Here is a 14,587-nt window from a genome sequence, read left to right on the forward strand (position 1 = left end):
ATTCACACTATAAACTTTTGTTATTATTTGTTCTCTCTCACTTTCTTTATTTTACTCTCTCTCTCTCCTCATCTTTTTTTTTACTTTTTCTCACACAAAATAATATTTAAAGAAAGTAAATAGTATAATAGTGAATCTGTTGAAGTGTGTATAAAAAAATGAGTAGCTAAAGTAAAAATTTGTACTTTTTCAGTAGTTATTTTGCCTACTTCAACATATTTGGGTTTCTAAAAAATTAATGTTTGAATTCTACAATAAATGACTATTAAGAATATTAAAAAAAAAAAAAAATTGTAAGAGATGACATTCGGCACTTATTAAGTTGGTTGGAAGAAATTTCCTTCAAACTGGTTTGGAGAAAATTTCCATACCTTTTAATATGAGTTAAATATTAAACTTTCTATATCTTTTTCTACTTCAGTTAAAAATTATTATTTTATTAGTTTTAAACCAATCAAGAGAGAGAAGGGTAAAAAATAAGCTGAAAAAATTATATAACTTTAGATATTTTACTCTTGAAATGTAGGGAGCATCTATGACAAGAGTTAAATATAAAGTGGAGAAGGAAGCTTGTTAAATTGACGTTTTCATTAGTTTTGTTATATATATAATTCTTTACCCACTTCAAAACATTGGAAAAATAAATTGGATTTTCTAAATAAATGACCCCGGGACGTAATCGACTTTCAAAAGGCCCATTAAGAAAAGAAAAATCACATGTTATATTATTTTTCCTATTGATTGTATCATTCAGTGAATGGTGGTTATAAAAATGTTTTCCATAGTTGATTCTACTTGATCTATAGGATTCTATGCTATTCTAATTTCTAAAGTAAAAAGAATGGTATTTTCCTTTTCAAATTTCTTTCACTTGAAAAGTAATTTGATAAATCAAAACCCAATTATATTCCTATGAATACTATAATTTTTATTACAATTTTTTTATTTTATAAATTAACGTGACATTTTACATGGCATTTATCACGTCAGTTACTAAAATGTGAACTTTCACATGACAGTCCATATAATATTTACCACATTTACAAATTAACATGATATATTTCTCTATCTCACATTCATATCTATCCATTTTTTTTCTTCAAATTTACCGTTAGATCCGTAAGACCAAAAAGATGAATGTGAGATGGATGAGAGATGAAAAATAATAGTATGTCTCATTTTCATAACGGTCTATGGACGTCAAATATTGACTTGACTACTTACAAATAAGTATACGTGTCAAAACAATTCAAACGGGTCGTATTTGAACAACTCAATACAAGTTGTTTATTAAACAGGTTATTTGAGCCACATCAATTAACTACTTATTTAAATGAGTTGTATTATAATTGATAGATTTAGGATCCGTTTGAGTTTGTACTTTCAAAAAGTGTAATTTGAAAACGTAATTTTTAAAAACAGAATTAAGCGTTTGGCAAAATCATAGTTTTGCCTTTAAAATCACATTTTAGCTTTTAAAATTTTGTATTTAAAAAAAAAAAAAACTCAAATCGAAATTTTTTAGAAACGTAATTCCAAACAAGCCTTTTTCTGCAATTTAGCTTCAAATCTGCACTTTTTACTTATGAAATCGCAATGCAAAATACCCTTTAACCCATTTAACTAAATTGATTGAACTTTAAGTTAAATAATCGAGGGGGGGTTTAATCAAAGTTAAAGATGGATTTCCTAACATCAATGAAGAAATGATTTGGCCAAAAGTGAGGGACTCAATTATTAGTGCTGGAAATTGACTAGTCGACCGGGGACAATAAGGGTAGGGGCAAGCCAAAGGCATTGGCCCGTGGCCAACGATCTTGGCAAAAATAGACAAAAGAAAAAGGAGACATTGATGCCCACAAGAACTCTCTCCTATCTCAAATTTGTCTAGCATATCTACACTCTAGCCCAACATCTTCCCCACCTTTGTTTGGCTCTCAATGTGATTGTAACTCCCACTCATCTAAGCCTCATCGCTTCGATTCAAATTCCAACATAAATAGTCTGACTTTAGTCACCTAAATAATTTTTAAAAAAAAAGAAAAAAAAGAAAGAAGTTAATTGAACCACCCTTTACGTCGTCAACCACCCCGTTGTCGTAAGGTTGGAGCGGCCTGACCACCATTTCAAAAGGTGAGGAATTTTAGTCAGCAACCCCCTTAAAGCAATTGGCCTCTAACAACTATATTTATCGAAGAGAAAGGGCATGTTTGGGTGTGCATTTTAGGAGCATAAAAATGCGTTTAACACTCAAAAAATCAGTTCAAAGAAAAAAAATATTCGTTTGGTAAAAAATTAAAAGCGTTTTTAAGCATTCAAAAAGCTTAATAAGACAAAAGCTTAAAAAATTAATAATTTTTTTTTTTAAAAAAAAGGTATTTTTTGACTTAAAGACTATTTCTCAAACGCAATTCCAAAAATATACTCTAAGAGAGTGGTCGATCATCTTCTTAAGGTAAAAGGGGTTGTTCGTCCACCCAATCATATTTATAGGGTGGCCATCCACCTTAAAAGCATAGTCCGACCACCCTTTCAAATTAAAGACCCCCTCTGGATTTCTTTCTTAAAACTAGGGCAGCAATCAAGACGTATTGTAGGGTCTACATAACATTATAACGACAATAATTTTCTCCATTCCTCAAACGTCTTACCGTTGGGCAATCACTTTGTGCCAGTAAGATCAATCACAAGAAGTACAATATCAATTTTACTGGAAAACAAAAGAAAAATAAAAAAACAATGACAATTTAAGAATCTTTTCAAACTGCATGTCACTCCTCTACCATGCATACCCACCCTTTAAATGGTGTCCAACCTACCTACATGTATATTATTGGCCTCTCTTTTTTTCTTTTTCTTTTTTTTTTTTTAAAATCAAATAAATAAGAAACTTGGGTCGAGAAAAAACTGAGATCGAATAGAAAAGAAACTTGGGTTGAGGTGAATGAAAATTAGAAAGAAAATGATAACCATTGGGAAAATACGATTTTTTTTAAATATGATTGTTAGAACAGACAAATTTTAAAAAATATGACCATTAGAAAAAGATTAAATTTTAAAAATATGGCGGTTAAGAAAAAAAAATTAAAAAAGTATGATTATTGAGTGAAAATGAATAGCTAAAATAGATGGTGAAATATAGATACTTTAAAAAAGTGAGTAGTTTCTAAGCTAAATTTGAGAGTAAATTTGCTGAGCCTGATATGAATACTTTGCCTTGAGGATAAACACGGGTGAATGTAAAGACTCTCCAACACGCAACATACTATATTATGATCTCGCTGAAAGACTCTCCGAGTATCACTCTCCCGGTCACCCTGGAGGTCTACTTTTCTCTCATTGAATTCTCAAATAAATCAAAACCATTTTCAGATTCCCCTAATCAACATTCTCTAATCACTCAAAAGAAACTCATGGAATTCTTGTACACATAAAATACGACTTTGATTAACATCCAACTTAATTAGAATGAAGATTTTCCTCTAATGAAGGCTACAAAGAACACACTACAAGTGAAAACATACTGCAAAATTCAGGTACCCTTGGCATATAGCAAGCTTTGTACAGATGAATTGAGCTAGGTCCGTACAACTTAATTCGTATGAGAAGATATTTACATTTTTGCTTTCTATATATCGGCAATTCATCAAGACAAACAGATGAGCTATGAGGATGCTTTGAATGCCTTCAAGAACACGCAAGCAATGCATATATAGGTCAGATGAGCCATGAAGAAAATAATAATCGAGAAATGTTTATTGTGTCGAACTAGTTTAAGTCTGGCATCCGCTGGCCTCTTGTTCCTGCTACATCTGGCTTCAAATCATCTCCCTGCAACACCATTGAACTTTCCCAAGCATCATTTCCAGGATCTTGAAAAGGCAAGGATCTTGTGAAAGCTATTTTTGAACCAGATAAAATGCGGTCACTAAGACCCAAAAGAGATCTAGATCTTCTAATTTCATCATCATGATCTTGTTGTGTTTGAGCTTGTGAAAGCATCTCAGATAATCTTTCCTGATCAAACCTGTCTGAATTTTCCCGAGATTTTGAACCAAAGTCATCCCCATTGGAAGTTCCCCTGTTAAAGCAAATGCTTCCCCATTGAATTTTCTCAGAAAGAGACTTCCGCCCTTTTGATTCTTTATCAACTGAAACCTTTCTTGAATCATCTTGAGCATCATCTTCATGAACATAACACCATTTATAGCTCTTGCTGGTATTGTCCATGTTTAATTCAATGGAATGAAGATCGCTTTCACCTGAGTCTTCTCCATCTGCCACTTCCCCTTCATCCTCTTCTTTCTCTGCATTTTGAGATGACCCAAAATTGATCTTCTTCAAGTAAGCCTCAAGCTCCTTGATCTTTTCAAACTTTGGAGAGGCATCAGAATTTTCTTTACCTCCTTTGGTTTTCAAGTACACCTCAAGCTCATTTCTAAGCTTTTCTACGGCAGCATTCTTCTCCTCAAATTGATACTTAGCTTCTGAGAGCTTCATCTGGACTCTCTCTTCGCGCAACACATCAGCTAGCTGAAGCATTTCCCTTTCCTTTTCCACTTCTTCCCGAACTTTTGCCGACTCTCTCTTTAGTTCTTCTACTTGAGCCCTGTCTTCACCAATACCTCTGGCTAACTCATCACAAATTTGCTCCAAAATCTCCCTTGCCCGCTTCTCCCTCTTAACCTCCTTCATTGCCTTCGACAGGGATGCTTTTGTATCTGCAAGTTCTTTACCAAGCTTCTTGTTCAATCTCTCTGTCTGTCTTCTTAGCTTCTTCTCAACCTCAAGCTCTTCTGCCATGCATGCTATGGCATCAAGAATCCTATCTCTTTCCTTCATCTTCCAGGCTGCCTTTTCTTCTGCAAAATGTTTCATGAGGTACTCAATCTCATTACGGTTAGACCTTTGTTCGCGGATCAACTGGTCCACCTGGTTGCGTGCTCGATCGAGCTCGATTCGCAGGGCCGAGAGCACCGATATTCCTGATGAAGTCTGCTCTTGAAGACCCCAAACATGATTCAGAACTTTTAGAAGCTCCTTAGATGTGTTTAGGCCATTGCTGACCTCTTTTAAACGGGTTTGGATTCCAGCTGAACATTTACGGTGAGTCTTCCCCAGAGAATGGCTTTCCATCTGCATTTGTGAAGCATATCCTTCTTACTAACAACAATCAAAGACTATTCATCCTAACATGTTATCAAGATTCAATACATATACCTCACAAATAACAAATATTGAAAGTAAGCTCTAAAATGTCACACATGTCAACATAATCAGAGAAAATTATAGAGAAAAAAAGCTTTAGAAATTGAAATGGTGGTGATACCAACTATTTCCTCTCTCTCTCTCTCTCTCTCTCTCTCTCTTTCTCTCTGCGGCTACTTTTTTCACTTCACCAGGAAAACGGTTGAAAATGACAATGCGGAGATCTGTTCAAATGGACCACTCTTAAGGAAAAAGTTTGGAGACTGACTTTGATATCTCTGTCACTTTCGTATTTATTTTCTCCAAAAAAAAAAAAAAAACAAAGAAAAAAAAAGGGCTTTTCAAAATGACACCCAACATGTCATAAATGAACAGTGTTGGTCTACCTCGATCAAACTAGCATGGCTGGTGGAGTCCAATCCTGCCAAACAATAGTCAGTCAGCTGGAGCTTGTGAGAAATGGCGGATATTCTTCTCTGCTGACTACCTCCTCCAGATCGCTCCATCCTCTGCAGAGTTTCCACAAATAGGTAAACAACAAAAGTTACTTCAATGCAACCACTGTTAAACTTCCCCAACTAATGCATTTACAAGATCCAATTGAATGGGAGAGAAAAAGAAATTAAATGCAAATCTTAATGCCAATTCCTAAATCTAAAAATCAAAGTCCAAAAGTGAAACAAAATCAACCTCTGAAATAGGACTACGACATGGATCTGACAACTGGTGGGACAATTTAGCCGCTCTCTCTCGGCTTGTAACTTCTTTCTTATGATTCTTCTCTTGCAGGGAAGGAACCTCGTTGATTTCCCACAAGGTGGCCGCCAGTTTCCTCGCGGACACCGACACTTCCTTCCCTCTGCCACCGCCACCTTTAGAAGCCGGAAGCTTGGGAAATTCTGCGTTTTCCATAGCCAACGAAGGCGATCTCGATCTCGATCTCGCGCTTGTCTTCCACGTCGGCACCTGCGTGCTCGACCCGCCTCGCTTCCCGACCAGAATCGCCCGCTTGAATCGGTATTTACGCACCAACGAAGACGACGACGACGACGAACAGCCTCGCTTTCTGATCTTGCACACCCTCCCTGTCTTTCCCTCCAAGTTGTGGTTTTGCCAAGACATTATAGGACAAAAAACAAAAAAAAAACAAAATCGTACGAGAATGTTCACCGAGAATCTTGAAGACCCAATTGTGGGATTTTCAAGATTTTCAAGATTTGGGCTGCTATTAAAAGCTTCATGGAGGGTACATTGATGCTGATCCCTTTTATGTTTGGTAAGTTCGGGGCTGTTGGTCTTGAGTTTAGCAAAGAAAAGTGGCTGTCAAAGATTCCCCCTCTGGAGCATTCGGAAGTCTTTAAAAGATCTGATGACCTTTTAACAAGTGTCAAAAATGGAATGTGGACTCGGATTTGATTGCAATGGAGGAACTTTTGCTTTGTTTCAGAAATCTTGAGAGGGAAAATACAGTGAAAAGCAGAGTGTGATGGAAAGAGAGAAAGAGATAGGTGGGGGAGGATGAGAGTCTCAGAAGCCTTCTTCTCTTCTATATACGTTCAACGTTGTTGGGTTGGTTTTAAAAGACGATAAGACGACGTGGCAGACACGTGAGCCAAAGTGCAATCAATCAGGGACGTGCATGTGATCCATGGAATTGGACGGTCAGAATCTTGACTAGGTTCTGCGTATTTTTTCTTCTTAATTAATTAATTAATTATTTATTTTGTCATGGTTTATTAATTTATTAATCCCCCTAATCTGTCACCTGGAATGTTCTTTTGGTTTTCGCCACCGCATATCTTGCAGTATTTTAATTAATAACTTGATTATTCACAAATTGGAAGAACCCCACGTTCTCATTACAACTTTACAAGGGTGAGGGAAACAGCATGGATCATACAAGTACAACGTTGAATTGTAAGAGTTTTAATGCTCTTGATTCCTCTATTAATGAGATAAGAATAATTTTCCTTCAAAAAAAAAGAACGTTAAATTGTAAAAATCAGGCAATAGAAATCAATTCATTTGTGTGCGTTACGAGACATGAACATAAGATTAAACAAATTACATTCGTCAACTTTAACTCTTTAATTTTGTACTAAGAAATTTCTTATAATTTATTTTAAATTTTAAATTTTTAAATTCAGAAATCTCAATCATTTATCTCATTTAATCGTCTAAAATAAATTATATTTCATAATTTAATGAGAAAATTATTCTCACGTTGAATTTGCATTTCGTATAACGTGCCAGGCCTTATTTTGGTAGAAAAAAAAAATATACAAATAGAGACATAATTAAGTTTCACTGTATTCATTGGTAGCCTGACAGGGATTCGGTACCAAAGCATTTATTATCGTTAAATGATACCTAACAATACGTTGAAAAAGGAAGAAGAAAAAAAAAGGACCAAAGTATATATATTGTTAATTAACTTTTTGAGTGATGAATTGGGCCAACCCGTTTTCATCTTTCTTAAACTTTAATTGCCGGGTCAAGTATGATTGCATAATGATTTAAAAGCTGAAAAGAATTATTCAAACTATATATTATAATATATACAGGAAGTTGTCTCCTAGCATATCATATCATGGTAACTCCAAGCATACAGTCAATTGTTGTCTTAAAACAAGAACAAAACAAAAACAATTAAGTACTGATACATACTTGGACGATGTTTCATCTTTCTAATTTGGTCTCATGAGTTGCATTAATTCATAATTACATTTAGATTTGGAACTTCTTTTTTTTTTTTGGTAAGTCGAACAGCATATTCTCGATTGAAAAACAAAAAGCAGTAAATTCGACGATATATCTTATATAAATATTTTAAGATTCATTTTAGATAAAATAGAGAGGATTTATTTTATGATTTAAAGTAAATTTCATATACGTAATAGTATATATGTTGCCACGCATTTAAAATTTTAATGACGTGACACCATATATACTATTAGATACAATTTATACAACAAAACAAAATATTGACCATAATGACATGACACTGTGTCATAAAACATATATAATTAGATCTAATATTTTGTGTCCTTTCAAAATCATGGTTTAACCCTATGATGTAACACCCCGCTCGAACAAGTAGCAATTGAAAATAAATCAACACAATTTAACAATTAGGAGAAGCAAGATTAGGGCAAAAAAATGTGTAGGGTCTATGATTAAGGAGAGATTAGGCATGATGAGATTGGAACGTAAAGAAAAGAAACAAAGTTTAAAACACGTAGGAAAATTTGGATAAGGTTTCACATTCAAATGTCTCGAGTCATGTTCAGACAAGACAACTCATTCGAACGAGACAACACGTTTGAATGCTATTTGAATGTGCCACGTCTTAAATAATTTTAAACTCTTGTTCGAACGAGACACAAACCGTTCAAACACAAACATTCCTCCATGCGACTTAGATGCATTCAAAATACAGAAACATGAAGGCTAGGGCTTAAAAACCCTAGCCAACCTTTTGCCCTCATTTCACACTCATCCTCTAGAGAGAGAAAGAAGAAAAGAGAAAAAAAAGGAGGAGAAATGTAACTTGGAATATCCTTGGAGCTCAAGGGGTAAGAATCTTAAACCTTTCTCTTGTTTTCATTATTGTGTGTGCATTTCTCATGTTTGGTTGTGATTATTTCCAAAATGTAGTATGTGAGTGGTTACTACTTATAGTGGTTGGGTAGAAATTTTTTTTTTTTTTAAACAAAAAAGCCAAATTTTTTACTCATCTTTCGTTCCATGATCTAGGTTATTTTATCAGAGGCGTTCATAAAAACTCATCTATGTATTTAGAGATTTGAATTGCTAATAATTTGAACCGTTCCTAAAAACGGAGGCTACAAGGTTCACCTGCTCGAAAACAACTTGTCCACCCACCCAAAACGAGTCCCTCTCAACGTCCTCCATCTTACAAATTATGGGTTTGGAGGAGTCTTAAAGTAGGGAGTAAATAAAAGTGGACCATCTTAGTGGATGCCCAATGAATCTCACTCCTTTAACTCAATCAATCAATCTCTTAGCACGAGGTGGGGCCATTGAAACCAGCTCAATCTTAGGGATTGGTTGGGGGTATCTCGTATCATCGCTGGATTTGGAACTTTTCCATAGAAACACCCACGTCCTGCTACATCCAGGCCCTACCACCTGCAATTCTTTTCCATTTGGTCACATGATCCTCCCCCTTTGCCCTTAAAAAATACACACAGAAATAGGGTGATCCATGGGCCACCCATCGTATTCAGTGTTGTTGCATTCTCTTGGATTCATGGTGGTCCATGGATCACTTGGATTTTGAGCCCTAAACAAACCCCTCAATTTCATAGCTTCTATTCAATGCATATCAAGCTGAAAATGAAAAAGGCTATGAGGAGAAAAAAAAGTTGTAGTCTTCCAGCCCCAGGTGCTCTAAAAGTGTGGTTTTAATATCTAAGTGAATGATTGAATTGTTTAAACTGTTGAGAGGTGCGGGTACCTAATTCTAACATAATTTACTCTCTATTTCAATTAAAATATTTTTTATACTGTTTGATTTCACCCGTGATTGAAATATGTCACGTATTGTTTGATCCTACAAGTGAGAAAAAATGTTAACTTTTGGAAGAATTGATGTTACATACAACAACATATAATGCATGTAATGATATTTAGTATCTTGTTATACGACTGTCATACAATTTGATAACGTAGTAGTGAAAATTAATTTTTGGACCAGCATTTGTAAAAAAAAATAAATAAATAAATAAACTCAATTGTATAACAGTTTACTAAATAATATTATTAATTCGTTTTATTGTTAAACATAATTCTAACTGATCATTTCAATAGATGTCCAAAGTGTTCAAACTCTATCTAGATCTAATTTCTACTGTGTAGTTCTCGAGTATGCCAATGCATGTGTGTACTAGACACATGTTTTTTATTTTCTCATGCAGACTTTAGATTCTTACTTTTATTTTTGAGGGACTGCTTTCGAAAAAAACGTTTTGAAATTTTATTTTTCGTTATAATTAGGATGGTAATTCATATTTGCATGTTGAATTCGAGTCGTATCAAGACATATATATAAGGCTATATAGGTTAACCATACCACGACCCATTTAATTAAATGGGTCAAATTCTTAAACTATAATTCGCTCATTGTATGTCGAATTTGTGAGTTGTGTTAAAAATTGTCAGCCGTAAATGTCGCGTATCAAGTTCAGGTCATGATAAGACATGGGTAAAAGACAATATAAATCAACATTAACTTGACCCATTTAATTAAACGATCAAACTCACCAATTCTAAGTCACTAATTTCGTGTTCGATTCGTCAAATTTGTGGGTTTTGATTACACTCGGGTTTAATAAGCAAATGTTTGTCCTCCTTCCTATTTCTTTGGCGTTCAAAGAAAAGCATTGTTTTGGTTGATCATTCATTCATGCCTCAATCATCCTTCTCCGTTCATAAATTAATCCTTTTGAAAGGCACAAAAGCAGTAAAATTGTTTGAAGAATTCAAATGAGAAGTGAGCGGGAATGGATTAATTGTTTTAGTAAAGGTGGAAAGAAGATGCATATATATATATATATATATATATATATAAATGGTAGAAACAAACAATAGACAGTTTTTCTTATGAACAGAGGGAAGAAAGTGAAAAGGTCGTTGAAATCATAAATAGATTAGACAGGTTTGGTGGGTACACAGAGAGAGAGACTTCAAAAGTACTCATCGGTCCTTCCCTTGAACCCAATTTGCCCAAAAGTAAGCACGACGAACAGTCCAAAGTGCCACGTAATCAACCACAACCTGCACACAAAACCCGATGGGTTAGATTTTTGTCAAATCAAGATAATTAATATCAATTTGGATTAGGTGTCGGAAGAAAACGATTTATATTTAATTTTTAATTTCCATAAAAAATTAAATAATAGTCGGCACAACATTGTGAGCCTTCAACCATAGTTCTAAAAGAAAAATCTCTAAATAAGTTCCACAGCGGTCCCATGGTCTAGTGGTCAGGACATTGGACTCTGAATCCAGTAACCCGAGTTCAAATCTCGGTGGGACCTTTTTTTTGTTTTCTTCTTTTTACTTTTTTCTATTTTTGGTCATTAACCAGCTTTTGTTCCCAACTTCCAAAACACTACAGCATTCAAGCCCGACCCAGCTTGACCTAGCCAATACTGGGTCGGGCTTTAATTAGCACACGTTTGGTATCTAGGAATAGGCTCAGGAATGTTCGAGTTGGGCCAATCTAGCTGCCTCAAGCCCCAACCAGAAAAAGAAAAAGCACTTTCGAAGCAAACTCTTCCTTCCTTGTAATTTGAGATATTTAAGGCATCTTTAAGCTTGCGTTTGAGAGGCTTAAAAGTACTTTTAATTTTCAAATAGTCATTTTTTTTTAAAAAAAAATACTCGTTTAATAAAAAAAATAAAAAGCTTTAAGGGTCAAAAAAACTTAAAAATGGCTAAAAAACACTTTTGGCAAAAGTTATTTTTGACTTAAAAGCTCTATTTTTCAAACATAATCTCAAATGACTTAAAAACTCTATTTTTTAAACATAATTCCAAACATGATCTTAAAAAGTTTTGGGTTTAGTTTCTTCAGCAAATTGGTAGCAAATACAAGTCTGCTCAGCAATTATCATTCAAAACTTGATCCGACATCCAACTAATTAATCGACTAGGACTCATCTTACAAATCAACCATTATATTTGCGGACTTATGTGGGGTCTACATAAGTTAATGGTGGACCATAAAAATTTATTGGTTCATCTATTATATTTATAGGAAAATATGAACAAAACATGAGAAACTTATTGGTCTTTAGCATTTCTCTTTATATTTCTCCGAAATCATTGTTCCAGTGCACCAAACCTACCCTAAATTCCACATGGCACACTTGGAAATCAATTCTTATTCTTAAGAAAATTAATACAAGCATAGAATAGTACAAATAAAATAAATAAAAAAATTAAACATAAAAAATGAAAGATTTCTATAAATTAAAAATTTAAAAGATTTAAAACAGAAGTAAAATGGAATGGTACGGCTCACCAGAACTGAGAAGTGAGAGCAGGAGGGGTGGGAAAGTGGGCGAGCTCCGTTCCAATGCTTTCAAAGAAAAGCCCCGTCAAACTCTTGCCGTCGATTGCAGGAATGCTGGATGGCGCTAACCATCCGATTAACCCAAATCCAATTACATTCAGATCCGTGCGCAGCCAATCCCTCTCAAAACTTCCCCAAATAATACAACCCAACAAAAAGTCAACCATCATCATCATCATCAAGAAAAGCCAACGGTCTTGATCAGTTAAAACCAAATCAGATTCACCCCCAGTACTACTTACCAAGTAAACTTTCCTCCCGATGCACCAGCCTGCCTCAGAGGATTCCTAACACCCACAGAAGACCTCACAAAACCTTCAAAAAAAAAAAAAAAAAAAAACTATATGTTTATACAATAAATAATAAGAATAATAATAATAATAACAATAATTATATATATATATATATATAGCACCTGAAGTGAGGCGTGTGGTCTTAGCGGCGGAGAGCCGAGAAGGGGATGACAAGGACGAGGTGCCAAGGCCTACGACGGTTGAAGCGGTGGCAAAGGTTGCAGCCATTTTTAGTAGGAGGGTTTTGGTGAAGCTGAAGAGAGTGGGGTGCTCGGAAATGTAATTGCATGGTGGTAGCTAGCCATTGGCTTTGTGGATTGTGATGGAGATTTTGTGGAGATAGATTGCATGGATGGGCTGCAGTTCAATCACATTGTGCCACGTCGGAGTTCTATGGATAAAGTGGGGTCTGCGTTTGATCTTCATACTGAGATAATGAGGGGAATATTAAGTTCACATGCCAGCGTGGCCGTGACTACTTGTAGTTAGAGTAGGGTTGAAGATATTTTTTTGAAATACTTATTTATAAAATACAAAAATTAAAAAGAAAAAAGAAAAAGAAAAAGAAAGGAATAGTGAACTTAATCTCATGAATTGTCACATTTTTTGTAATTTTCTTTAATGTCATCCGTTCCGTTAAATTCCAAAAAGATTTCCAAATACTCATTTTTTTAAAGAAAAAATATTTAAATTTTTTTGCAAAGGTTGAGGCATGATTATTTTTCCAAATACCGTTAAATTTTGACTAACAGCTTCATCTTTGCAATTTTATTTTTTTTCTTCCTAAAACAAATGGAGGTATTTTGGGAAAAGTTAACGGAGGATGAGATAACAAACAATTGAAAGATGAATACACTAAATTGAGAGAAATTGAATTTTAGATGAGACATTACAAAAGTGATGACAATTCGGGTTTAAGTGAAATTTTCTCTACTATCTTTCATCTTGATGCTCGTCTTTTTGTACTGCGGTGTAGAGATCCTCAAGAGCTTCTACCACATTTTCGACAAGCAAAATTAAATCTCCTCTAAACACCACTGTATTTCTACATAACCATATCCGTAGGTGCAATTGTGGCTACCACTTTAATATTTTTCATTTCAAGCTTTTTCCAAAGGTCCCCTATCTTTGTTTTTCTTTTCTTTTCTTTTCTTTTTTTTCTTTTTTTTCTTTTTTCTTGTAAACCGACTTTCAATAAAAACCAGACAAACCAACAAACTACAACAAGGAAGTAAACAGAAAATTACTTCAAAAAAAAAAAAACAAAAAAAAAACAAGGAAACAGAAAACTGAAATTAAGGGGGAGGTGGATCTTTGCCAATGGGGAGAGATGATTGAGAAAAAAGTAAGTGGGAATGCAGCCAGAATGAGGTCTGACCATAGCCCAATACACGACATAATAAGCGCAGAAGTTGACATTTCTCTGTATTTTTCGAGTCTCCCAATTGGAGGAGACTGGCCGGGATGAGAGAGACGGAATCAACAATGACATTTGCAGTCTCCCCTATCAACTACTAGAGAGAGTCTTCCCCCATCGATATCACATTTATTTAGTGCCTTAAAGGAAATCAGTGTCTACTATTCTAAATTCAATAGAGGTTGATATCTAATTAAAATAATTGCAGATTGTATTATAATTTCATAAAATTGCAAACAAATAAATAAATAAAAATCTATGTTTCTAGATAAGGCTATTTTGTTATTTTACTTTATGAAAGTTTCAACCAAAAGCCAATATATATTTCTCAATTGGACCAGTCTAATATTTCCCATTCATTTTTTTCTCCCATGGTCCAACTAGCTAGTTGCATGCTACAATCCGAAAAGTATCTCGTCTCACACCTTTTCTCTTAATTAGGGGCCACCTAGTCAATTCGAATAATAAATAAACAACATAAAATAAATTTTGAATGAGAAAATGTCGGATGATAACACAAATTAATGATATCTCATGTCATATTTACTCATTAGATCCCACAAAAAT

At 34.5% G+C, this 14,587-nt stretch overlaps 2 protein-coding genes and 1 non-coding gene across 3 annotated transcripts; 1 reads left to right on the plus strand and 2 right to left on the minus strand.

Annotated features, from left to right (window-relative positions):
- Positions 1–3,521: 3,521 nt before the first annotated feature.
- On the minus strand, positions 3,522–6,733 carry LOC132164434 (trichohyalin-like protein). Its single transcript, XM_059574946.2, has 3 exons — positions 5,899–6,733; positions 5,595–5,717; positions 3,522–5,136 (listed from the first exon to the last, which is right to left on the minus strand). Exons 1-3 carry the CDS (start codon positions 6,328–6,330, stop codon positions 3,769–3,771), a joined length of 1,923 nt encoding a protein of 640 aa, XP_059430929.1. The 5' UTR covers positions 6,331–6,733; the 3' UTR covers positions 3,522–3,768.
- Positions 6,734–10,848: 4,115 nt separating this feature from the next.
- On the minus strand, positions 10,849–12,896 carry PSAO (photosystem I subunit O). The gene is made up of 4 exons (XM_059574526.2): positions 12,726–12,896; positions 12,553–12,625; positions 12,260–12,439; positions 10,849–11,007 (listed from the first exon to the last, which is right to left on the minus strand). The coding sequence occupies exons 1-4, from the start codon at positions 12,829–12,831 to the stop codon at positions 10,917–10,919; spliced, it is 450 nt and encodes a 149-aa protein (XP_059430509.1). The 5' UTR covers positions 12,832–12,896; the 3' UTR covers positions 10,849–10,916.
- TRNAQ-CUG (transfer RNA glutamine (anticodon CUG)) lies at positions 11,199–11,270 on the plus strand. Its single transcript has one exon. It is a non-coding gene; the product is annotated as a tRNA-Gln (tRNA).
- Positions 12,897–14,587: the final 1,691 nt, after the last annotated feature.

This window comes from Corylus avellana, chromosome 8, assembly GCF_965113065.1.
Source record: "Corylus avellana chromosome 8, dhCorAvel1.hap1.2, whole genome shotgun sequence".
NCBI classification, from domain to species: domain Eukaryota; kingdom Viridiplantae; phylum Streptophyta; class Magnoliopsida; order Fagales; family Betulaceae; genus Corylus; species Corylus avellana.